Here is a 25,450-nt window from a genome sequence, read left to right as displayed (position 1 = left end):
TTGAATGTTGATACAAACCAGACAAGCGAGACGTGCGAGTAATAGTCGCGCTGCGAGGATTGCGAATCCAAGTTAAGGCCTGTTAAAGTATTTTTTTTAAATACATTTTTAGATTAAGCAATCTAAGGGTGTTTGTGTTTTAGAAGTCGTCATGGCCTGAAGATAAGGTACCCAATATGTCGCTGCTCAAGTCTCGCAGACCGGTGCCCAAGTATTAGCTACTTCCATTTGACTCCATGCAGAAGAGGGGCTAGAAACACTCCGCCCATTTCCAGCTCGTTATCATAAATTTGTTTGCATGACTGGTTCATCTTCGAACGAGGTTTGAAGTTAAATCTAGCAATATTACGTGTAGTTGAAACAAATGCTAAGTAAGAGAGCTTTAGTTTGCACTCGGAACTCTTAGGGCACAAGGAAACAATTTTAACCAATCCGTTTTTTATGCAATAAAGGTACAAATGTCTTTTTTTTTTTCAAGTTTATCTTCCACTGATGCTATCAAAAGTTACCTCTTGCCAAGTATTATGAATCTAGGTCAGCGGGAATCATAAAAACATAGATCTCTAAAAATGTTCTCCAAAAATTCAATTTAAAAATGTCTAACGACCGTTCTCGTCCCTTCTAAGGTTCTGACGCTTATTTTTCGGTTCTTGAGTGAGAGTTCAGAACTTTTTCCGTTGCTCTTATAGACTCTAGACAGTTATCACTTTCGGCCGACAAAAGATGGACAATACTTATGATGAGACTGACAAGACTGCGCCGTCCGGGATAGAAGGATCTTATTAAGTAGGTACATAGCGCGCGTCTCAGCTCTCAGCCGACTGTAGCGCAGTGATGACCTTCACATCGATTCCCCTTCGCTTCCGACTCGCACCCGCCGCCGCCGCCGCGCCGCTCTTGTTTGTCTGCGAGCCGCCGCCGCCGCCGCTCCCTTCAACCAGATAATGTGCCGCCACTTAGTCTTACTATTGCCATGCCTGCATTTAAGTACATTACCTCTTATCAATTTCTATGACTCCTATGCTATCAAAAGATGCTGACAACTCGGTAAAATATTACCTTAAAAAACCTGATGTCATAAGTACCTTTTACGGTAGTAAGATGTTTTTTGAGATGTAATGCTGGTGGACTTTCTAGCTACGAAATCAAATTCATAACCATTTAATATTTCCATGCGTGATATACCTACGTTAATCTTCACATCTTTGTCTACCTCTTTTAAATTTAGTAACTCAATAAACCGTACAAATAAAATCTCATATTATGTGGTAAAATAATGGCATTTTCCAACAACGCCCGAGTCGCCTTTGTCTATAATGAAGAGCATTTTTAATAACACTGCACAAAATAATTATTGGTTATTTAGAACGGCATGACGCGACGGAGAGAACGCTTTTCAAACCAAATATGAAACTGTCTCTAAAAAGGTTATATTGACACGAAGACCTTATTGACGACTGAACGATAAGACGCCCAGTGCATTCGAACAATTCGAATCTGCTGGTACTCTGGTCCAGCAGGTAGGTACGTGATTTTCTAATGAAATATGTTCTTAACGTAATCTTTTACTCGTGGGAGGGCGTCTTGTGAGTCCGCACGATTAGGTACGTTCGTTTTGCAATGAAAAATTAATAACTAATATCTGACTCGCGTGTTATGTTAATTCGGTGACCCAAATTATTGGTTGTAAGTATTCAGCAATAAATTGTACAATTCTTAATTGTTCTTTTTTGGGATAAAAATTCTCAAATGATATGTTTTATTAGGTACTTAAAGGCTTCATCTGTATATTTAAAGGTTTAGTAGAAAGCTAAAAAGTACCGACTAGGTCTTGAAGAGGTACACTTCACATACAAAATACAAAGAGTGTGATTTGAACATTATTATTTTATGATTGACTAGCGACCCACTCCGGCTCCGCTCGGGTCTTTAAAAACTTCAACGATATTTGACGTTGTTTTATTTTTTTAAATAAAAGAACACTTACTCCGTCGTTACTGTAATAGTTAGACATATACTATCACGACGATTTTTGTAAATAATAATGTGTTCTACAAAGTCGTAGTACATTCTTTTATTCTATCATCAATAGTTTTCGCAGGGCACGCGATGTAAAGAATATTTTAGGTAATTTTACACCGTGGGTTGCATTATTGGAGTTTTAGTAAAGAATTGCCTGTCACTCGGGAATAGTGTAAGCTACATAGTGTAGTAGCCAAACAGTGAAAGAATTTTTCAAATCAGTCACCCTCGACCGAAGGATGACATTCCGCCCTCATATTAAGACGGTACGCGACCGTGCCGCCTTCATTTTAGGACGTCTCTACCCGATGATATGTAGGCGAAGTAAAATGTCCCTTAGAAATAAGGTGACACTCTACAAAACTTGCATACGCCCCGTCATGACCTATGCAAGTGTAGTGTTCGCTCACGCGGCCCGCACTCACTTAAAATCCTTCCAAATTATTCAATCCCGTTTTTGCAGGATAGCCGTCGGAGCCCCGTGGTTCGTCAGGAACGTCGACCTCCATGACGACCTGGACTTAGAGTCCGTCAGTAAGTATTTACAGTCGGCGTCGATGCGCCACTTCGATAAAGCGGCACGACACGAGAACCCTCTCATCGTGGCCGCCGGTAACTACATTCCCGATCCTGCGGACAGAATGGAAAGCAGTCGACGTCGCCCAAAACACGTCATCTCGGATCCTCACGATCCACTAACGGTGGTTCTAGGTACTTCAAGCACCGATCACCGTTCTCGCCGAACCCGTCGCTTGCGACGAAGGGCTCGACGAGTAAATTAACTCTCAGACACAGCACACTGAGTTTCTCACCGGATCTTCTCAGTGGGTCGCGTTTCCGATTCGGTGGTAGATTCTGCGAAGCACGACTCTTGCTAGGGTTCGTGTTAGCATCGTCGTCAGGTTTGAGCCCCGTGAGCTCACCTACTAGTTAAGGTTCCGCTGGAATAGCCTGTCTAGGCTACCAGCTTAGGTAGGAAAAAAAAAAAAAAAATCAGTTCAGTAGTTTCGGAGCCTATTCAATACAAACAAACAAACAAATATTTCCTCTTTCTTTATAATATTAGTATAGATTCCAGTTTTAAATACTCGTAAATCTATAAATATCGATACAATATTTTTTTAGCATTCGTTGCTACCAACGACAGAGAGTGCTGAAGTGAGAGCCGCGAGCCGACGGGCCTGTGAATAGTGAATGACGACGCCTGCGCCCCGCCTCGCCGCACCGCCATAACATACCCACTTCTACGATCATTTTATTTATACCTACCTGTATGTACCTGATATAGACTAACTTCAATGTAATGAGCTTTTTAAGATATTCTATACAGAATCATGAGTACTTACTGTAAACTACAATTAATATTCACTTCAGGCTCTGAGGGCATCGAGCCGTTGCCTGCTCTGCTCGCATAGCACGACACTAATTAATGTTATATACTTTCGTTTTTATAACATTCTGCTTCTGCATGGAGTTGAGATATTGTAGAGCTTATAATAGCTGCCATATTTAGCCAAGGTCGGTTAATCAGAGATCGGAAGTAGGTTACGGGGTACGCCTCCGCAACTCAAGCGAACTACTTTATAAACCACAGCGTGTGGATACACAATTACTCAGTTATACACAGCCCTGTGCCCTGTCTTTCAGGTCTACCTGATAACGTTTTGATGTAACGTCTGACCTACGCTGAAATCGTCTGAAATACTAATCTTAACGCTAAATGAAAGTAATAAAATCGATATAATATTATACTACTTCCCATGATGGGAGGTAGAACTAATTAATTTGATGTGCATCCGATGCAGGCGACGGAGCAAAGTAAAGTCGCCGTCACCCAAAACATGTCTTTTCGGATCCCCCGGCTCCACTCTCGGTGTTTTTAGCACCTCAAGCGCCGGCCACCGTCCTCGTCGAACTCGTTGACTCCGACGAAGAGTTCGATGTGCAAACTAGCCCATAGACACAACCTACTGAGTTTCTCGCCGGATCTTCTTAGTGGATCGCGATTCCGATCTGGTAGTAGATTCAGCGAAGCACTGCTCTTGCTAGGGCTAGTGTTAGCAATTCTCTCAGATCGAACCAGTGAGTACACCTACCAGTCCGCACGAAGTCGGAATAGCCTCTTAGGCAACCAACGACTAGGTAAAAAAATAAAAAAGACGTGTGGCACTCGGAGACTGCCGCGGTAAAGCTATTGCATAGCAATTTTTATTAACTTATGCAATTATAAATCGACAATAATAATTTAATATTAAAACAACAATAAAATAAGATCCGGCGAGAAACTCAGTGGGCTAACTTTCAATTAATCTGCTACGTTGTGAGTATTCCATTTTGACCGCGTACTCACTAGAGGGCGCTACATGGGATAGAGACACGCCTTTGGATGCTAGTTCTAACTCTCATTCGCACAGAATCAACGGTTTAGCTAGTTTATTTTTAATGCCACTCCAATCACTGAATGAGTAGTAGGAGTAGTAATAAAATTCTTCGACTAAACGATAGAAAATGGCACGCCCAATGCATTGTAATGCGATATAATTTTCTATTTTACAATTCCGTTTGTCGCCGATAGATGGCGCTTGACGCAAAAGCTGAATCACGCTATCGTTATGTTACCCACGAAATTATATCACATATTTTGATAGTACATTAATTGGTGTTTAGACTTCCCACTTTAAACACTACATAAGCGCAACTTGTGAATGTGTTGCCAGCGACATACTAGGCGTAGTGAGGGTTGGAAGGTTTTTTTCGTTACGGAATTTCATGATTCCGCTCTCAAGCTGCGGTCAAGGCCCGCGTTAAAATCTATGCAATAACTTTAATAGATGTGCATAGGCCTCGGGGCACATAGGTCTCGATGCTCCTTGAGATCGGCTGGCAGAAACAAAATGGAAACCTGTTGTTTTATTAGAAACGTCATCTATTTTCACAGCATGATAGCAACTCAAATTCAGAATCATTTATTTCAACTTAGATGTCAGTATGACACACTTGTTGAATGTCAAAATATAAATAACAATGTTAATTCTACCACCGGTTCCAAAAAAATCCACAGTCCTGAGAAGAATCGGCGAAACAAACTCAGCGGGCTTTTTTTTGTTTTTTCTCAAATATTTACTTTTTTTTTAAATAAATAAAAATATTTACAATAAAGGAAAAAACAAGTCAAAAAATACAATTAAAAATAATAATAATAATGAAAAATCAAAAGGCCAGGAGCGAACGCCTTATTCCCACGTAGTGCCATCTAGTAAATAATCCTTAACTTTATAATATGCCTTGTTGCACAAACGTTCCTTGACAGTTTTCTTAAATCTATGAACAGGTAGTAATTGAACGTTTAGTGGGATCTTGTTGGAAAGTTGTACATCCAGTCCCCTAAAAGAGTTGCTTATTTTCTTAATTGGAGCCGCCGGCAACGCAAGCCCATGTTTGTTCCTAGTGTTCACATTGTGCAAATCGCAGACTCTGGGGAATTCTTCAATGTTTTTACGCACGTACAATAAATTTTTAAAAATGTATTGTGACGCTAAAGTTAGAATTTTGATTTCCTTAAACTTGTCCCTCAAGGATTCCCTCGGGTGCATATTATAAATAGCACGAATAGCCCTCTTCTGCAGGATGAAAATCGTTTCGACATTTGCCCCATAGCAAAATGCCATAGGACATAACACTATGAAAATAACTAAAACCAGACGTGCCCTATCTTCATTAGTATTCGTTCGTATTTTTTTTACCGCAAACGCTGCAGAACTAAGTCTACTCGCTAACTTGCATATGTGAGGACCCCACTGCAGCTTGGAATCAACTGTTATACCAAGAAAAACTGTCGAATCCACAAGTTCCAGTGTCTCTCCACTTACAGTAATATTAGTGTCTACTTGTCTAACATTAGGTGTGGTAAATTTTTACATTTTGTTTTTTTTGTTATTTAATAACAGATTATTAACACTAAACCAATGTATCACGCGCGAGATAGCATCATTCACATCGTCATAATCTTCCAAATATCGTTTAATTTTAAACAATAAGAATGTATCGTCAGTGACGGGTTTCAATAAACTTTGGTAAATCATTGATATATACAAGAAATAGGAAGGGACCCAATATGGAACCCTGAGGAACAGCCATATTAAGTAAGACACCGGAAGATCTCTTTCCTTTAACGTCTACCTTTAGGATTCTTCCGGATAAATAAGATTTAATAAGTTCTAATGAAACGCCCCTAATACCATAATGGTGTAATTTCCTCAACAATGTATTATGCTCAACACAATCAAAAGCTTTAGATAAGTCGCAGAATACCCCAAGGGCATTATGCGACTCCTCCCAAGCCTGAAAAATATTTTTAATGAGATCTACACCTGCATCAGTTGAACGACCTCTAGTGAATCCATATCGTTTGTTATGAAGCAGGTTCTTGGAATTGAAATGGTTCAAAAGTTGTTCCAGAATAATTTTTTCAAAAATTTTACTCAATGTAGGTAGTACTGAAATGGGCCTAAAGTTAGAGGGGTCAAAAGTACTACCAGATTTAAACAAAGGTATTATTTTACTATATTTCATTAGATCAGGAAACACACCACGATCAATACAGTCATGAAATATTGTAGCAAGGTAAGGTGCGATTATATCAATAATGGATTTTATAACTTTAAGTGAAATTCCCCATAAATCACCAGTTTTCTTAATATTAATGAGCTTGAAATTATAAATTATGTCCTTTATATCAATATTTGTGAACTTAAAGTTAACACTGCATTTATCAACATGATCTTGCAGTAATTCGGCGACGGTAGGAGATGAAATTAAAGATTTTGTAGTAGAAGCTGGAATATCAGCAAAGTAGTGCTCAAAGGCACTGGCCACTTCTTGATGAGAAGTTATTATTCTATCTCCCTTTACTCTTCTCCTATACAATAGCCTTGTTCGTTATAAATTAGAATATGGCTCCGTCGCTTCAACTTACCGAATCCGTCAATACGTCAACATTTACATCTGTGGTCGTTTTTATATATTATAATAAATTTCCTTTTGACCAAAAAAAGCGTGATTGTGTTCACCAACAACATCAGAAAAGTAAAATTAAAATGTTCCCTAATGAATGAAGGCGCGTGCATGCGTATATGTTTGTGTGAAACTTAGCAAAAATCCTTCATCTACGTTTCGGCCTACAGGCTTGCACTGCTGGACATAATAATATGCCTCCCTCAAGCCTCGCCACAACCTCAATAGGTCGTTGGTCCACCTTGTGGGAGTCCATGTGTGTGGGTCCACCCATGCTACGTCTTCTGGTACGCGGTTGCAACTCGAGAACTTTTTGGCCCCAGCTGCCATCTGTTCTACGAGCAATGAGCTCTACCCCCTGCAACTTTAACGGCACAATCCTTTGAGCTACGTCGGCTACCATTGTTTTCCTGAGAATCTCCTCATTGCTGATTTGATCTCGTAGGGAAACTCCGGCCATAGATAGAGATAGACATCTCGTTGCTCTTAAGTGATTTTGAGCCTTCTGATAATGCCCATTGTGAGCGACCACGTCACAGTATCATATGGCATCACTGGCAATACACACTGATGAGGAGGAGGAGGCCGTTCGGCCAGCTTCGGCCCCTGTGAGGAAGCAGTCTCCTCCCAGTGAAGATCACGGGCGACCTGAGGGGGTTGAGGCTGCGCCGCACGCTACCGTCACTAGCGCGCTGACACCAGGAGGATGGGTCGACGCGTTGGCGGCTGCGGCCTGCGTTGCGGTCCGAGTTATCGTCCTCGCTGTCGTCGCCGAACATGCTGTGTGCCGGAATGCTGATAAGGCCGCCGTACCGCGGAGACCAGCGTTGCTGGTCGCCGACTATCGCCTCGACGACCCGTCGGTCGGGCGTCCTCGCGGTGGCGCTACGAGTTTGGTTGGGGTGTTGACCGCGGGAAACTCCCTACTCTAACCGGGTTGTGACCCCGGATGGGGATCGAACGTCGGGTGTAAAAGTGCAGGGGAGTCGTTTAGTGCGGTAGGGCCCCAAAACTCTTTGGGCCCGTGGTCTGCTCCCAACATCTGCAGATCGTCAAGTCCGATATACCTTGCGTGCCCCCTAGGCGCGGGGATCTCGTAGGAGGCTCGGTCCAAGGCCCGAGAAAAAAAACCTACCTAACTGGACGGTTTGTCCCAATTAATATATACTCGTCAACAACTCCGAGCGTAGAACTTCTGATCGTTACTGGAGTGGGCGTATAGCGTAATAGCAAGCATAATACTAGTACCTTTCTAGATTAAACTATTTTAAAACACTATGAAGTTCCGAGCTACTCTTGCTACATCGCTGATGTGTCAACAATATTCGAGCCTCTTAGTCACACAGTTGCAATGAAACATTATTCACGAAGTAGATATACCTATACAGTAATCAGAATCTGTGACGAAACATTTTTAACACGATTTTATTAGCTTCATATGTATGTACCGGAATCATTGAACATGAGTTTCACGCGTTCATACCATCGGATTGATTGATCTGAAACTTGGCACACTTATCAAAGAGCGATGACAATACAATAATTTAATAAAATAAATTATACGATTATCCTGATCAGGATTCTCAGGATTAACGTTAAAAGCACATTAATGTCTTGTGTGCACGTACTTAGATATGTACGCGCCCGCTGCCTTCCTTGATATAGGATATGATATCCGTTTCTCAGGCTCCTTCTCCGGAATCGAACTCCAATTCCCTATAAAATCGCTGTAGACATAGAACCTGTAATCTGATAGAAGACCTTGATTGCTCGAATTGACCGGGAGAGTCCCATGCGATAGTGATGCATTGGATAATAGTGATTTCGAAATAAAAGAATGACCTAACAACCTGTTCTCACATACTACTCTGTCAAGAAAATACTGAGAAAAGATCAGAAATACACAAAATGTTAGTCATTTATCGCGTGCCCTGCAAAAACAAAACATTAAACAATAAAGAAATTATTGAATATGAAAATAAAATGCACTGTTTTGTAAATAAAATGATTATGAATTCAGAATGTATTGCCGGCCATACGTAAAGTACGTTGCAACTGGCCAGTAGCGTTAAACGGCAACTTCATAGATGCTTATTATTTTATTGGCAGATATTGACCGTATTGCTAATCATAGATAATATATTATATCTTTTGTTTTTTGTATCTTTTTTTACTCTTATTTATTGCTACTAATGTTATATATGAAACAGTTTATATATAAACAATGCGATAGGTAGAACTCTAAAATGATTGACGAACTTTTCGTTGGTCTAGTGCTATGCAGGAGCCCATAGACATCATCACAACCCAACATGAGACATGAGATTGACGGTTGTCCTGATCAGTATGTATGTCTTCTTCCCGGCAGAAATAGTCAGGAAGACTGTAAGCACGGGTGCGGTCCTCAGATCAGTGGTTTAAACTTTATTTGGTACGAGACTATAAGTATAGAGAGGCGATGCGAGCGCGACACGAAGCTGTCAGAGCTCCGGAATTGCAACACGTAGACACGCCGCATTGTAGCCGTATTGTAGTTCGTTTAATTGATGTAATTGATGTAATGGGAGTACGCTAATTACGGGTGCTAGTCGGTGCTACTCGATGCGTCTAGAGACACACGCCTGCTATAGACTGCACGCCTTGGCTAAGGCTGTGGTGTCGTCTACGGGCCGTGGGAGGCCGCGCCGGCGACACCACAGCCTTAGCAATTCCAGTGACAACTGCGAAGAGCTACTCGTGGATGAACTTTTTTACTAACACTTGTCCTGCGGTGTCGTCTACCTTTTGGACCACAGTCGTTTGAGAACCATTGGTTTTCAAATAGGAAAGCGGATAGCGGTCTACAGTGATCACTAAATATCAGAGGGGTCGTGAGCTTGCTGCCCGTGTCATAATATTGGTAAAATGAAACCAGTTCAATGATTGTTTGTAAATGTTTTAGACAATAGGCACAAAACGCGAGTACTTCCGTCCTCTATACAAATGGAAGAGCCCTCGTCGGCTGGTGACGTCCTCTGCTCACCACTACGAGCTGACTCAGTTTAATATCGTAAAATCCGACTTAAGTCATGGACACCTTCAGCGCCAAAAGTACAGCTGTGCCGTTTATTCCGTAAATCTCGTTTGAAGAATATTTCCCAGTACTAAGAACACTCCGTGGTGTTGAGTACTGAACTATGAAGGTACATAAGTGAATCTTGGTTCACAGACAAGTGATATTTCGGATGTTTTGATGTCCTTATAAAATGACAAAAGCTTCTTAATCACTTCATAAATATTACATTAAATATCTAAATCACTAGTCATTTTAATAATCATATCACTCAAACATACGAAGCTCTGAGAAACGTTTCTTCAGTCCTCAGTAGAATTATATTAACAATGTTGTGACGTCACAGAAGGCCTCGTCGTCCTTCAGTCCTAAGGTTTGTCGACACTGAAGTTGTGTGATGCGATTGATGCGAATTGCAAGTTCGTTCTCTCCGAAGACTTTGTTAAACTTGAATGCGGAGTGAAACCACCCGTATCAACCCCACAACGTGTAAACATAACTGGACTGCAAACACCTACAGCAATTCTAGTTGCGAAACGAAATTCAAATTTGCAAAGCAGTAAGCATACGCACTGTAGCGCCATCTACCCGTCACGGAAACAAATTCACAAATCGCCAGAATTTTTCAGTAAATTTCTGCACGCTCTAATCTTTCCTCTACTCTTTACACAATTTCAAGTAAAAAGAAGAAGAGTTTCTAAATTTATAGGGTTTATATTTTAAAATGTAGTCTTAACGTTAATAAGAATAATAATAATATAACACTTTATTTAACACAATATGTACAGAGTAAGCATATAAAACAAATAATAGTCAGTGACATAAATTGGCGGCCTTATTGCTGAAAGCGATCTCTTCCAGGCAACCTTGCAGGGAGAGGAGTAAGCGAACTGGACGATGCTATATCTTAAAAACTTACATAAAAATATATACTTATATACACATGTGAAAAATAAATACAATATGAGATAAACTTACATACGATTAAATACAAATAAAGACTAAAAATATGCAAGTAAATACAAAATAAGTAGCAACTTGTACAGTTATATTGTAGCAGCCATATCATTGTGCAAGGTAGTGCGATTTTAATCTGAACTTGAAAATTTCCGGCGAGGGCGATTGTTTGATGCTTAAGGGTAGTGCATTCCATAAACGGACTGCTTTGAGCCGCAAAAGAATGGTCATCAAATGACGTCTCGTGAGCCGGAAACTTCAGACTTTATTTACCCATATGTCCGTTTTCATGATTGAATTAGGTCAATTTCACAATTAATTTATTTCATTTGATCCACATCATTGCGACATTGAGATTCTCCATCAAGGCCGCGGATGCTATTTAAATGAAATGTTGTCGCGGCCTAAAGGATAAGTCGTCCGATGCAGTCGTATCTAGCGGTGCACCGGTGTTCGAATCCCGCACGCGGGTACCAATTTTTTAATAACATACGTACTTAATAAATGTTCACGATTGACTTCCACGGTGAAGGAATAATATCATGTAATAAAAATCAAACCCGCAAAATTATAATTTGCGTAATTACTGGTGGTAAGACATCTTGTAAGTCCGCGCGTGTAAGTACCACCACCTTGCCTATTTCTGCCGTGAAGCAGTAATGCGTTTCGGTTTGGTAAAAACCTTACAACTCATATCTCAAGGTAGGTGGCGGAATTTACGTTGTAGATGTTTATGAGATCCGGTAACCATTTAACATCAGGTGGTCCGAGAGCACGTTCACCAATCTAAGCAAAAAATATAATTAATTTACATACAATACTTAATGAAATATATTAAGTAAACCGTGACACTATGATTGTTCGAAAAAAAATTAATGGAGGCTACACTCCACAGATGTAAATAAAGGACGAAAACCAATCAAATGGTTATCGAATCCCAATGATCCCACGGACATCTCGATGCGCATGTCCCCGAGCACCATCATGTTTCATACATGAGGTCGATTTCATAATTGTACCTATTGTTTAACGGCTCTCCTCCCTCTCAAACTTGAATACATGACTGCTTGCCGCATATGCCCGCCTTGAAGCCTGTTGAATCTACATGACCGATTTTCCATTTTTTATTACTAAATTATCAATAATCGCCTCTCTAAAGTAGAGCCTGTAATGTAGGAAGTGTATTTTGATTGTTTAGGTACTACACACAAATAACCTTGGTTCTTTCTTTCTTCTACAACGCAGAAGAAGGGGTGTTAGGTAATAAAGTGATCGTTATGAAATGAGGTCTATTATGGTTTGCAGAGAGGCGATGATCGACCCAGAGCTGAGTGGACGCAGGTGACGGTGGTCTTCGCGCCCTCCGAGACAAACTCGCTCTTTACATGAGGTACTTAACATATCTTTCATTATCTTAGTGGATTTGTTTATCTGATTTAACTAGTAGGAAACGAAATAAACTGTTTACTGTTGGCTTGTCACAATTAGATGTCGGATTGGTACTCCCCGCATAGACCTATATAGTAACACCCCGACACGTCGTCGAGGGGCGGAGAGGGCGCGCGTGGGCCGCGCTGAGTCCTGCGCTACATTTCGTTTGGTTTTTTCGAATCGCAGATTTAATTCAAACTCTGTGTACCGCTAAACTCGCCTCTATTAGTTGCGAAGTTTCGAATACTGTACATGCTCTGTGGTCTCGAGCGACTAAGGTGTTGTTTGTCAACATTTGCACATTGTGCCATCACTCAGATTTCTCAAAATATGGTTTTATTGACGTACATAATAATATGTATATGTTTCTTTGCCCACAAAAAGAAATAACAGTTGCTAGAGACAATTCAGTTTATTTGAGACTTTATGTTCGACTTCACAATGAGAGAATTCCAAGTGTTAAATAATAAACGCGAGATTATTCCGTTAAAATACATAGTTTTTGATGACGTTCATTAAATATCCATCAGTAGGTGCGTCGAGCGCCGTAAATAATCTTTGACGCCGCGCCGTAGATATAAATATTATCGGAATAATTATATTTACATTTGTATGATAAATGTCGTTGACACCGATGCGGTGTGTGGAGGTGCGAGCCGGGCGCAACTCAAGTACCAGATAATCTATCGAGACCAATAAACACTGAACTGGGCTAGGTATATTTGCTGTAGCGGCTCCCGCGCCCGCCGCTCGACTCCTAGTCAAAACGTTTCTAACGTTATTAACCCTAATTAAAAATTATTCACTAACTCTGTGCGTCCTGTCCTAACGCGAACAGTTCACCGTGCGCTGTAGTGTAGTTGTGTGATTGATCTGATTGTCCTTTCAGAAGACTGCAATGTCAGATGTGGCGCTCGCATGGCTGGTGGTGGCGGCGGCAGTCTCATGGTGCGCGGGCGCCGGCCCCCCTGCCTTCCGCTTCCACCATGCGCTCTACAACCTAACCGTGCCCGAAAACAGTCCGCCTCGCACGTACGCCGCGCCGCCGCCCGCCGCCGCGCCGCTCGGGGTGCGTCTGCCCGAACCGCACGCGCGCGTCCGGTTTCGCATCAGACACGGAGATCGAGACAAATTCTTCAAGGCCGAAGAGCGCACCGTCGGTGACTTCTGCTTTCTGTCGATCAGGACGCGTACCGGACAAACCGACGTGCTCAACCGCGAGCGCCGCGACTCTTATCAGCTGGACGTGCGCGCCACCGCGCTGCTCCCCGGCGGCCGCCAGCTCGAGGCAGACACCATCGTCTTGATCCAGATATCGGATGAAAACGACCTTAGTCCGCTGTTCTACCCGACGGAGTACGAAGCATCAGTGCCCGAGGACGCTCCGCCTCATTCTAGTGTAATCCGAGTGTCTGCGGAGGATGCCGACCTCGGCCTCAATGGAGAAATCTACTACAGCCTGGCCGACTCGATCGAACGATTCGCAATACACCTCACCACCGGCGTGATAACTATAACAAGACCTTTATCTGCATCTGAAAAATCTAAGTACGAGTTGACGGTTTTGGCGAGGGACCGCGCGTCTTTGCTCGCGCACGGAGAGGAAGCCCCCGCGGCCCGAGCCTCAGTAATGGTGCGCGTCAGACGCGTCAACCTGCACGCTCCAGAGCTTCGGGTTCGGAGACTGCCAGAGATAGTGGAAAATTCGACAACAGAAATATATGCTATAGTGGAAGTGAGCGATCGCGACATAGGCGTGAACGGCCGCATCGCCGGTCTGGACATAGTGGACGGCGACCCAGACGGACACTTCCGAGTGCGTCCGTCCAGCCAGCCAGGCGAGTTCGACGTCGTAGTGCATTCATTACTCGATCGCGAAACTGCACCCCTCGGATATAACTTAACCTTGCGAGCGATGGATGCGGGCGTGCCGCCGAGAGCCTCGTACGTGACCGTGCCCGTGACGCTCATAGACGCTAACGACAACGCGCCGGTGTTCAGCCGAGAAGTGTACGAGGCGACCGTGTCTGAGACGGCACCACCCAACACGCCCGTCATCCGCCTCAAGGTCACCGACAGGGACGAGGGCCGGAACGCCCGCGTTTACATCGAGGTGGTCGGAGGGAACGAGGGCGGAGAATTCCGCGTCAACCCGGAGACTGGCGTGCTCTACACTGCGGTGCCTCTCGACGCCGAGGAGAAAGCCTTCTATACCCTCACCGTCTCGGCAATCGATCAGGGAAACGCGGGCACGAGAAAACAATCATCCGCTAAAATCAAAATATCCGTTGCCGACGCTAACGACAACGATCCAGTCTTTGAACAAAAGGAGATGTCTGTGATAGTCCCGGAGAACGGACAAAGCGGCGGCGTGGTGGCGCGCGTCGCGGCGCGGGACGCGGACTCGGGGGATAACGCCTACGTCTCGTACAGCATCGCTAACATACAACCCGTCCCGTTCGACGTGGACCACTTCTCCGGTGCGGTGCGGACCACGCGACTGCTGGACTACGAGAGCATGCGACGCGAGTACGTGCTGCGGATACGAGCCAGTGACTGGGGCCTCCCGTACCGACGCCAGGCCGAAATGAGACTCGTCGTGCAACTCAACGACGTCAACGACAACAGACCACAGTTCGAGAGGGTGGACTGCGTGGGCTACGTCCCGCGGCGCGTCGCCATCGGCTCGGAAATAGTGACGCTCTCGGCTATTGACTTTGATTTTGGCGACGTGGTTTCTTATCGAATCGTCGGCGGCAATGATGATAATTGCTTCTCGTTGGATTCGAGCACGGGCGTCGTGAGTCTCGCCTGCGATCTGAACGACATCCGAGCCGACTCTCGCGTGCTGAACGTGAGCGCGACAGACGGGACACACTTCGCCGATGCAACGTCGTTGGTTTTACATCTAGTGTCGGGGGGCGGCGAGAGCGGGGCCCTCGAGTGTCGCGACACCGGCGTAGCGCGTCGCCTCACCGAACTGCTGGCGGCCGCCGAGCGCAGTAATGCACCGCTGGATTTTGCGGATGAATTTCCCTTAGCACCGTCTCGTTATGGTGAAAATTTACATTCCCCCGAATTCGTCAATTTCCCCATTCAAGTCAAAGTAAACGAATCTGTTGCATTAGGAACATCGTTAGTGCGGCTGCAAGCTCGCGACCACGACCTCGGCTACAATGGACTCATCACGTACGGTATATCCGGCGGAGACGCCGATTCGGCGTTCAGAATCGACCCTGAAAACGGTGATCTGCAAGTGATCGGCTACCTGGACCGGGAACGCGAAAGCGAGTATTATTTGAATGTGACAGCATACGATCTCGGGCGACCGCAGCGCTCCACGTCACGCATGCTGCCCGTCATCGTCCTCGATGTGAACGACAATCGCCCGCGGCTCCAGAAAACTTTGGCGAGCTTCCGAGTGACGGAGAACGCTTTGAACGGGACCGAAGTCTTCCGAGCGAACGCCACCGACCGCGACGCCGGCGAGTTCGGGAGAGTGACGTACAGCCTGAGCGGCGCCACCGAGGGGGAGTTCTGCATCGAGCGCGAGAGCGGCGCGCTGACGGTGTGCGCGCCGCTGGACCGCGAGCGCCGCGCGCTGTACGAGCTCACGGTGCGCGCGGCCGACGGCGGCGGGCTGCACGCGGAGGCGCTCGTGCGGGTCGCGGTGGACGACGTCAACGACAACGCGCCGCGCTTCGGGCTCGGCTCGTACGCAGCCAGGGTGCGGGAGGACGTGCCCGCGGGGACGCTGGTGGCCGTGCTCGATGCCTTCGACCCGGACACCGCCGCGGGCGGACAGATCACTTACTCCCTCTCTGACCAAGAAGAAGAAGCCGTGTTCACGATCGATCCCGTCTCGGGAACGTTACGCACGGCGCGCTCGCTCGACTTCGAACAACGACAGGTACAGAACTCGTCGTGTAGCTTGCACACATTTAAAGTAGATCAGTAAAGTATTTCAGTCGCCGAGTGTAATGCTGCAGGTGTACGGCGTGACGGTGCGGGCCACGGACGGCGGGCGGCCGGCGCTGTGGAGCGAGGCCACGGTCATCGTCGAGGTGATCGACGTGGACGAGAACACGCATGCGCCGGCGTGGGACGCGCACGACGTGCTGGCGGGCTCCGTGCGCGAGGACGCGCCGCGAGGGACGCGCGTGCTGGCGGCGCCGGCCGCGGACGCCGACCCGCCGGGGAGGGACTCCCGGCTCGCCTACTACATAGTGGCCGGCTCCGGGATGGCGCACTTCTCCGTCGATGACGCTGGTACGTCGACCCGAACTCATGTCACCGCTGGACCGGCTTAATATAAGCCGATATAAGTTAATAATAATAGCTTTATTTTTTGTTCTTTTAGGTATCATCAGAACGTTGACGCCCCTTGATAGAGAATCCGTGCCTCACTATTGGCTGACGTTGTGCGCACAAGATCACGGACTCATTCCTAAACATTCATGCATTCAGGTTAGATTGTTAAATTGTCAAATTGTAAAATCGTAAATATGAAATGAAAAAATGTAGACTTTGTGATTAAATATAATGAAAACGTAAACATGGCGCTGGTACAGGTGTACATAGAAGTGGAAGACGTGAACGACATGGTCCCGTGGCCGGCGCGCGCGCGGTACGAGGCCGCGGTCCCCGAGCACTGCGCCGCGGGGACCAGCGTCACGCGCGTCACGGCGCTCGACGCGGACGACGCGCCGCACTCCAACCGCACGGTCGTCACGTACTCCATCGTCGCAGGAAACCCCGACGGACTGTTCTCGATCGACGAGCGAACAGGTCAGCTTCAGAATCTTACCTGTACCCGATAGACGCTAGGCGTGCCCCGCGTCGTGCCTCACGCGTGTGTCCACGTTCTGATGTAGGTGAGATCGTGACGACGGGACGAAGCCTGGACCGAGAGTCGGCAGCAACCCACGCGCTAGAGGTGCAGTGCTCGGACGGAGAGCTCAGCAGCACCACGCGAGTGCACGTGCGCCTCCTCGACCTCAACGACCACAGCCCCGTCTTCACTCAGCGCCTGTACGACGTGCACGTGCCGGTGCCGCCCCGACCTGACCTCCTCGCGCAGGTAGGTGCGCACTGTCCGGCGCCGGACGGCGAGCATGCCATCGGGTCGTGTGCCGAGTGAGTGGTAGCTTAGAAGTGTGTCGTGTGTGTGGACAGAGTGACGCTGCCGAAGGGACGACCGACGAGAGCACCGAGTGGGACACCGACGAGGACGAGGAAGCCGAGGGCGCGCGGTCCAACTGGGAGCAGTGGCCGGACCCACCCGCCGACGGCGTGCACGTGGCCACGGTGCGTGTCGCTTTGAACTGAGATCGAGCTGTATAATTTATCTTGATGATTGAAACATGTTACTAAACAATCTTCAAGTGTTCATACTTTACTTTTACTACTACTAGTCCCGGGGGTCACGAACGATGACCAAGGCTTTATTTAACGAGTTCAAGCTGTACAGCTAATTCTTCTTTGTGTGGACAAACCTAATAATTAGCTTAATATGTTCTTCGGTTTTCACGAGTTTTAGCACTTTAGTTTGAAGGGGCGGGGCGACCGATATATAGATCAATTACGACTCAGACACCGCCGCTCAACACAGGAGGCGGTCTTCTCGTTGTGTTGCCCGTGGGCTCCTGTGACTGTTAGTTACTCCCTGGACTCGTTCACTTTTTTAAGTAATATCAAAAACATGTACATCTTACAATTAATTTAACTTGATAAGCAAATTATATTTATCTCGTAATTTTTCTGTGCTCACAAAAATTAAGGCACTCAAGTCATAGAAAAGTGTAATAGTATGTAATAGTGTTTTTAAAATCAATTACGACTGGCGAAAGCCTGAGACAACAACAAAATTGTAACTGAGTCCCGACTCGAACAGGTGATGGCGTTCGATCCGGACGAGGGCGCGAACGGCACGGTGCGGTACTGGAGCCGGGCCCGCGGCGCCGCGCGCGGCCTGCTGCGCGTCTGCGCACGCACCGGCCGCCTGCTCGCCGCGCCGCGCCTGCCGCTCGCGCCCGCACACGCGCACGACGTCACGGTGAGCGACGCGCGGGCCACGCCGACTCGCCCGCGCGGCGACAGGCGCTAAAAGCGACGCGACGCCTTGTTGCAGGTGCGCGCTTGCGACGGGGGCGCGCGGCCGCGATGTGCAGTGGCCCGGGTGAGCGTGCGCGGTGTTGCGGCACGGGAAGGGGGCGACCCCCCGCGCCTGTCCCCCACCCCTCCTCTGCAAGTGGCCGAGCTCGACGCGCCCGGCTTCCTACTCGCCGTCCTTCAGGCGACCGATCCGGACTCCGATCCTCTGTACTATGATATCGTAGGTCCGTATTCTGCGGAGAAGGCCGAGCGTCCGTCTCTCGAGCTCGCTACGAGTCTCAGGATCCTTGTTCTGACCCACAGAAGGCGACCCCCGCAACGAATTCTTCATCGGACGCGAGGACGGCACGCTGGTGCTGGCGCGCCGGCTGCTCTGGGAGCGACAGGCGTTTTATTCTCTGAACGTGTCCGTCACCGACGGAACCCACGTCGTGTACTCTTTGGTAAGTTCCTGTCTTATTCGTATGGTATATGGTCACCGCGTGGTTCGAGGGGTGGACGTCAGCAACGCCAGCGGATCAATGGACTCTTCAATCTTCTCAATGGGCTCAATGTTTGAGGGTTTGATTTTTATTATACGATGGTAGATCTGGTTTATTATGGCTAGATGGTGCGATGACCTCCGCACGGTGGCCGGCAAGAAGTGAATGAGGAGAGCAGCAGACCGGGCTCAGTGGTGTAGATTGGGAGAGGCCTATGTCCAGCAGTGGACGACTGTGGGCTGTTGATGATGATGATGATACGATGGTATTCCTTCAACGTGGAAGTAATTCATCCATCACATGAGTTAAGTACACATTTCATTAGAAAATATGGTACTTGCTTGCGGGACTCGACCACCGGCACAGTCGCGTCGCCCGACACGAATACTCCGGGCGTTTTATCCTTTAGACTGCGATGTTCAAATATCTATTTGTGTCAGGTCAACATAACCGTCATCAACGATGCGAACGAAGACGGCGTGTCGTTCTCGCGTGAAGAGTACGTGGTGGAGACGTCGGAGGGCACGCGCGTGGGCGAGGCGCTGGTGGTGGTGGGCGCGGCGGTGGGGCGCGGGGCGGCGGGGGGCGCGGCGCGGCTGCTGTACGGGCTGCACGCCGCGCGCGCCCCCGCCTCGCTGCTGCTGTTCCGCCTCAACGAGCTCACCGGCGTGCTCGAACTCGCTCAGCCGCTCGACAGGTGATATTCCTTTAATTCGCTAATATTGTAGTGGGATACTTCACTAATTCAACGTGGAGTAGTGGCCAGCGGACTCAATTTTGAGAACGATTCAATTGCGACTTGAAGGATATGTGCTCTTGTCATTTTTAATGCACACATCAAATGAGTTAGTTTAAACAATCGTAACATAAATTAGTAAAGGTAAGTTCGGGGCGCAGGGAGAGCGCAAGCGTCCACGAGCTCACCGTGTGGGCCCGCGACCAGGCGCCGCGCGCGTCCGTCGCCTTCGCGCGCGTGCGCATCCACGTGCACGACGCGGACGAGCACGCGCCCGTGTGGGGCCGGCGGCTGGCGGAGGCGCGGGTGGCGCGCACCACGGCGCCGGGCACGCTGGTGGCGGCGCTGCGGGCCGCCGACGCCGACGCGGGTGACGCGGCGCGCATCGTCTACTCGCTCGTGGGCGGAGACGCCGCCGGACTGTTCGAGGTGGACGCGACGCTGGGCGACGTGACGCTGAGTCGCGCGCTGCCCGCCCGCGGCCCGCGCGACTACACGCTCAACGTGCGCGCGTCCAACCCGCCGCCCTCCACGCGCTTCTCGACGCTACCGCTCCACGTCACCGTGGTGGACCCGGACGACGCCCCGCCGCGGTGAGTGTCCTCCACACTCCACGCCGGGGTGCCAGTTTCGATCTGTAATATATATCTACATAATTATCAATTGTCAAGTTAAAAATCAAAACATTTATGATCAATAAACCCGTTATTAACGTAACGTTATTAGGTTCGTTTTGGAAGAAATATCTTGTGAAGTATACGAGAACGAGCCGGCGGGCGGCACCCTGGTGGCCGCGGAGGCTCGCAGCGGCACGGCGCTCTGGTACACGCTGGAGGGCGGCGCCGGCCTGTTCCGCATCAACCCCGCCGCCGGCCTCATCGCCGCCGTGGCGCCCCTGGACTACGAGGCCGCCGCGCTGTACAACCTGACCGTGACCGCGCTCAGCATGGTGAGTGGCCGCCCAGCGCCGGACGCGCGAGCGAGGGGGCGGGAGGCGAGCTGCACTGTCTGCTGTTGCAGGGCGGGGGCTCGGCGAGCGCGCGCGTGACGGTGCACGTGCTGGACCGCAACGAGTTCCCGCCGCGGCTGCTGCGGCGCGAGTACCGCGGGCGCGCGTCGGAGGCGGCGGCGGCGGGCGCGCTGGTGGCGGACGGCGAGGGCGCGCCGCTGGTGCTGCTCACGGAGGACGCGGACTCCGCCGCCAACCGACAGCGCTCCTTCGAGATCGTGGAGCCGGCGGCCGCCGCGCTGTTCCGCGTGGACCCCACCACGGGCGCGCTGCGCCTGGCCGCCGCGCTCGACTACGAGACGGCAGCCGTCCACACCTTCACCGTCAAGGTCTGCGCTTCTAAATATATTATTCATTCAAGTGAAGAGATTTCATGGTATACGGCAACAAATTAAAGCAAATAAAATAATAATACTAGTTACAACTTATATTGAGGCAAAGGCATGTGACAAATGTAGTAACCGCCAGAAAGCGCCGCGCTTGCCGCAGTGTAGTCCAGCGGAGGCCGGCGCCGGGCGGCACTTTGTGCTCAACGTTTCTTTGTATAAGATGTTCGACAGAGTGTTCTCTGAATACTATTTCGTGTGTTACAAGGAGATCTTAACGTATCTTAACCTTGTGAAACTTAAAGTGAGAAAATGGCGTACTATTCACCGCGTAACTAGTCTCAATGGTTCCGGTACTTACGTGTACAAACTGTACAATGCGACTCGTGCGCCCGCCGCGACTAGCCCCGGTCCCGTGTGTATCGGCAGGTGCTGGACGCGGGCGAGCCCCGGCTGCCGTCCGACAGCACGGCGACGGTCACCGTCGACGTGATCGACGTCAACGACTGCCCGCCCGAGTTCACCGAGTCCACGTACTCGACGACGGTTCTCCTGCCCACATCGAGCGGCGTCACGGTGCTGGCGCTGCAGGCGCACGACCGCGACCTGCCGCCCGGCGCCGCGCTGCACTACGACATCATCGAGGGCGACGCGGCCGGCGCCTTCGCGCTGTCCGAGTCGGGCGTGCTGTCCGTGTCCCGGCCGGACGCGCTGTCCGACTCGCACCGGCTGCGCGTGCGCGTGTCGGACGGCCGGTACGCGGCCACGGCGCGCGTAGACGTACAGATCCGAGAGGCCGACAACTCCGGTCTCGCCTTTCAAAAATCCGATTACTACGGCACAGTCGTCGAGAACTCGACGAAGCCGGCGAACGTCGCCGTGCTCAACGTGCTCGGCGCGGCCCTCAACGAACACGTGCAGTTCGTCATCCTCAACCCCGTCGACGGCTTCGAAGTGAGTTTTTATTCAAATCAAATCAAATCAAAAAGGTTTTATTCAACATAAATGAAAGTACATACTTGTTGAACGTCAAAAGAACTACCGCCAATTCACAAGAATTAGCCTCCGTCCTGAGAAGAATTGGCAAGAAACTCAGCGGGCAAATCTTTTTTTTTTTTTTTTTAATATTAGATTTTTTTAAATATTCATTTTTACAATAAGTAATTATAACATAACAATTTTACAATATTGAAATGCCCGGAGCGAGCAACTCATTCCCACTTTGTGCAATCTTCTAGATAATCATTGACTTTATAGTAAGCTTTATTGCACAGATGTTCTTTAGTTTTCTTAAACCTATGTATATGTAGGTTCTGAACATCTTGTGGGATTTTGTTGTACAGGCGCACAGACAAACACCCGAATGAATTTCGTATCTTATGTAACCTACTCATCGGCACAACAAGCTTGTGTTTGTTCCTAGTATTTCTATTATGTATGTCCGACATTTTAGGAAACTCCTCAATATGTTTACGAACATACATCAAATTTTCAAAGATATACTGGGATGACATAGTGAGAACTTTCATTTCTTTAAATTTTTCCCTCAGGGATTCCCTTGAGTGCATGTTATAAGTAGCACGTATAGCTCTTTTCTGCAGAATAAATATCATTTCTACATCGGCCGCATTGCCCCATAGCAAAATGCCATAGGACATGACACTGTGGAAGTAACTAAAGTAAACTAAACGAGCCGTGTCCGCGTTTGTTAACATTCAAATTTTTTTACTGCGTATGCTGCAGAGCTGAGCTTACTCGCCAATTTATGAATATGAGATCCCCACTGCAGTTTGGAGTCCACTGTTATACCAAGAAATACGGTTGACTCAACAAGCTCCAATGATTCCTCAGAAACAATTACATTACTATCTACTTGTCTCACATTTAAAGATGATTTAATACATTTTAAAGTAAATTTAATACATTTCGTTTTCTTACTATTCAATAATAGGTTATTGCTACGGAACCAATGAACCACACACGAAATCGCATCATTCACTTCGTCATAGACTTGTAATTGTCGTTTAATTTTAAATAATAAAGATGTATCATCTGCGAATAATACGACCTCGTGTCGGGACTCAATAAAACTAGGCAAATCGTTTATACATATTAGAAATAAAAAAGGACCCAAAATAGAACCCTGAGGTACACCCATTTTCAACGTGGTTCCTGAAGATCTATTACCTTTCACATCTACTGTTTGTATCCTTCCTGATAAATAGGAAGTAATAAGTTCCAATGCACCATCCCTAATACCATAGTGATGTAGTTTCCTCACCAATGTTTCATGTTCAACACAGTCAAATGCTTTGTATAAGTCACAGAAAATTCCAAGACAATCATGCGATTCCTCCCAAGATTGAAAGATATTTTTAATTAGATAAGCACCTGCATCAGTTGTAGAGCGACCCCCTGTAAACCCGAATTGTTTTTTATGAAGCAGGTTATTTGAATTAAAATGTTCTAAAAGTTGTGTCAAAATAATTTTTTCAAAGATTTTACTCAACGTAGGGAGTACTGAAATAGGTCTATAGTTAGAAGGGTCATCAGTACTACCAGATTTAAAAAGAGGAATCACTTTACTATGTTTCATTAAGTCAGGAAATACACCACACTTATAATAGCCGGCAAACTTCGTGAGCATTTGTTGACGTAGTGGGGGTAAGTTTGCGCATGGTACACTCACGTGCAAAAACATTATTTACTCTGCGTCATTAGGCAATTAAATTATTAAAATCAACATATGTATTTATTTATATATTTATGAGAACATCAACAAATAATATAGGTTAATAATTGTAATAATTTAATCTTGGGGTAAAATAGATATTCCTTCTATTAAATCAAAACTAGAGCTGTTGCCAGGTCTTGGTTCAGTTGAAGCGAAGCGGGTATTTGTAATTTTTTTTTCGTTATCATAATCTTGACCATCATCATCACTGTTTTTATCACCCGAGTTGCTATCATCGTGATGAGTCGACATAGGGATCATCGGTGTAGTTTACAACTCGGTCGGTTCGGTCTACTTTTTTGTCTATAATTAATTATTTTTTGAAGATATTCGATTCGTAGTAATCGCATGTAATTTTTTTTAATTACCAGCTTCCGATTATTTTCTGTTTTTTTCCAGCTGAAGCCTAGCTCTTTCATAATTCGTCGTAAACTTCATTCCGAGCCATTAAAATTTATATCTTCTTTAAATTTTTCGAAGCCTTTCTACGGTACGGAGTTTCGCTGCTTGTTATGTAGTTATTATGATTACATCTTTTTATTACAAATTGAACGAAACTATCCATTCCGGTAACTTTCTTCTTCCCTGATCTTTTCTTACCCGGAGTCCGAAACACGGCGAGCAAGCCAGAGCCTTTAGCTTCGTTAATAATGCACCTAACAGTACTCACGGATGTTTTAGTTGCTTCCGAAGTCTGTTTTACTTTTTCCATATCATTCTTCCCCTGTTTTATAATGAAGCAATATACGTCGTACACAATTTTTCTACCCTTTCTTTTGAATACTACACCAGTTTGTCGCGGCATAGTGTATTTTTTATAAAAAATCAACAAACACTCAACAAATAGCAATGGCAACAAAGTCAACAAGCAATTATAACAAATAACTTAACGATTAATAACGATAGACTTTTCACTGTACGCAAGCGTACTTTTGGGAGCAAGCGACATGGTTATGCAATAATATTTCAGCTGCTGTGGGGGATGAATTTAGAGAAGTGGTAGTTGAAACTGGAATGTCAGAGAAAAACTTTTCAAAAGCATTGGCCACATCTTCATGACTAGTTACCAATTTATCGTCTATTTTTAATGTGAATTCTTGATGGCTATTTCTGACTTTTCCACTTTCTCTACCAATGATGTTCCAAGTCATCCTTATCTTGTCAGGGGCATTTTTTATTAAATCACTTAAATGTAAAGATTTTGCCGCTAAACAAACTTTTGTAAATAGTTTTGAATAGTTCCTGACATATTGATGAAATATTTCATCATTTTATTGCTTAGATGGCTGGACAAGCTCACGGCCCACTTGGTGTTAAGTGGTTACCAGAGCCCATAGACATCTACAACGTAATGCCACCTGAGATATTAGTTTTTATAGTACTACGGCTGCCCCACACTTTCAACCGAAACGCATTACTGCTTCACGGCAGAAATAGGCAGGGTAGTGGTCCTACCCGTGCGGACTCATAAGACGTCCTACCACCAGTAATTACGCAAATTATAATTTTGCGGGTTTGATTTTTATTACACGATGTTATTCCTACACCGTGGAACTCAATTGTGAAAATTCGCT

General features: G+C 46.7%; 1 protein-coding gene across 5 annotated transcripts in view; it reads left to right on the top strand.

Moving 5' to 3' along the window:
• kug (FAT atypical cadherin kugelei) overlaps window positions 1-25,450 on the top strand; it is a 73,066-nt gene that overhangs the window by 13,590 nt on the left and 34,026 nt on the right. For 2 of the 5 annotated variants that reach the window (XM_089732640.1, XM_089732636.1), the window contains exons 2-16: window positions 12,350-12,434; window positions 13,365-16,385; window positions 16,465-16,744; window positions 16,836-16,942; window positions 17,047-17,263; window positions 17,350-17,555; window positions 17,651-17,782; window positions 18,369-18,530; window positions 18,606-18,813; window positions 18,893-19,032; window positions 19,512-19,768; window positions 19,969-20,400; window positions 20,534-20,756; window positions 20,828-21,145; window positions 21,572-22,096. In XM_089732640.1, the coding sequence (XP_089588766.1) occupies window positions 13,374-16,385; window positions 16,465-16,744; window positions 16,836-16,942; window positions 17,047-17,263; window positions 17,350-17,555; window positions 17,651-17,782; window positions 18,369-18,530; window positions 18,606-18,813; window positions 18,893-19,032; window positions 19,512-19,768; window positions 19,969-20,400; window positions 20,534-20,756; window positions 20,828-21,145; window positions 21,572-22,096 (6,219 nt within the window). In that variant the 5' untranslated portion in view covers window positions 12,350-12,434; window positions 13,365-13,373. Of the gene's footprint in view, window positions 1-3,147; window positions 3,294-12,349; window positions 12,435-13,364; window positions 16,386-16,464; window positions 16,745-16,835; window positions 16,943-17,046; window positions 17,264-17,349; window positions 17,556-17,650; window positions 17,783-18,368; window positions 18,531-18,605; window positions 18,814-18,892; window positions 19,033-19,511; window positions 19,769-19,968; window positions 20,401-20,533; window positions 20,757-20,827; window positions 21,146-21,571; window positions 22,097-25,450 lie in introns of all 5 variants that reach the window. The other 3 variants (XM_089732639.1, XM_089732637.1, XM_089732638.1) reach the window with 3 other exon arrangements.

Source organism: Bombyx mandarina, chromosome 13, assembly GCF_030267445.1.
Source record: "Bombyx mandarina strain Sakado chromosome 13, ASM3026744v2".
Lineage (NCBI taxonomy): Eukaryota > Metazoa > Arthropoda > Insecta > Lepidoptera > Bombycidae > Bombyx > Bombyx mandarina.
This window is presented reverse-complemented; position numbering and strand designations above follow the sequence as displayed.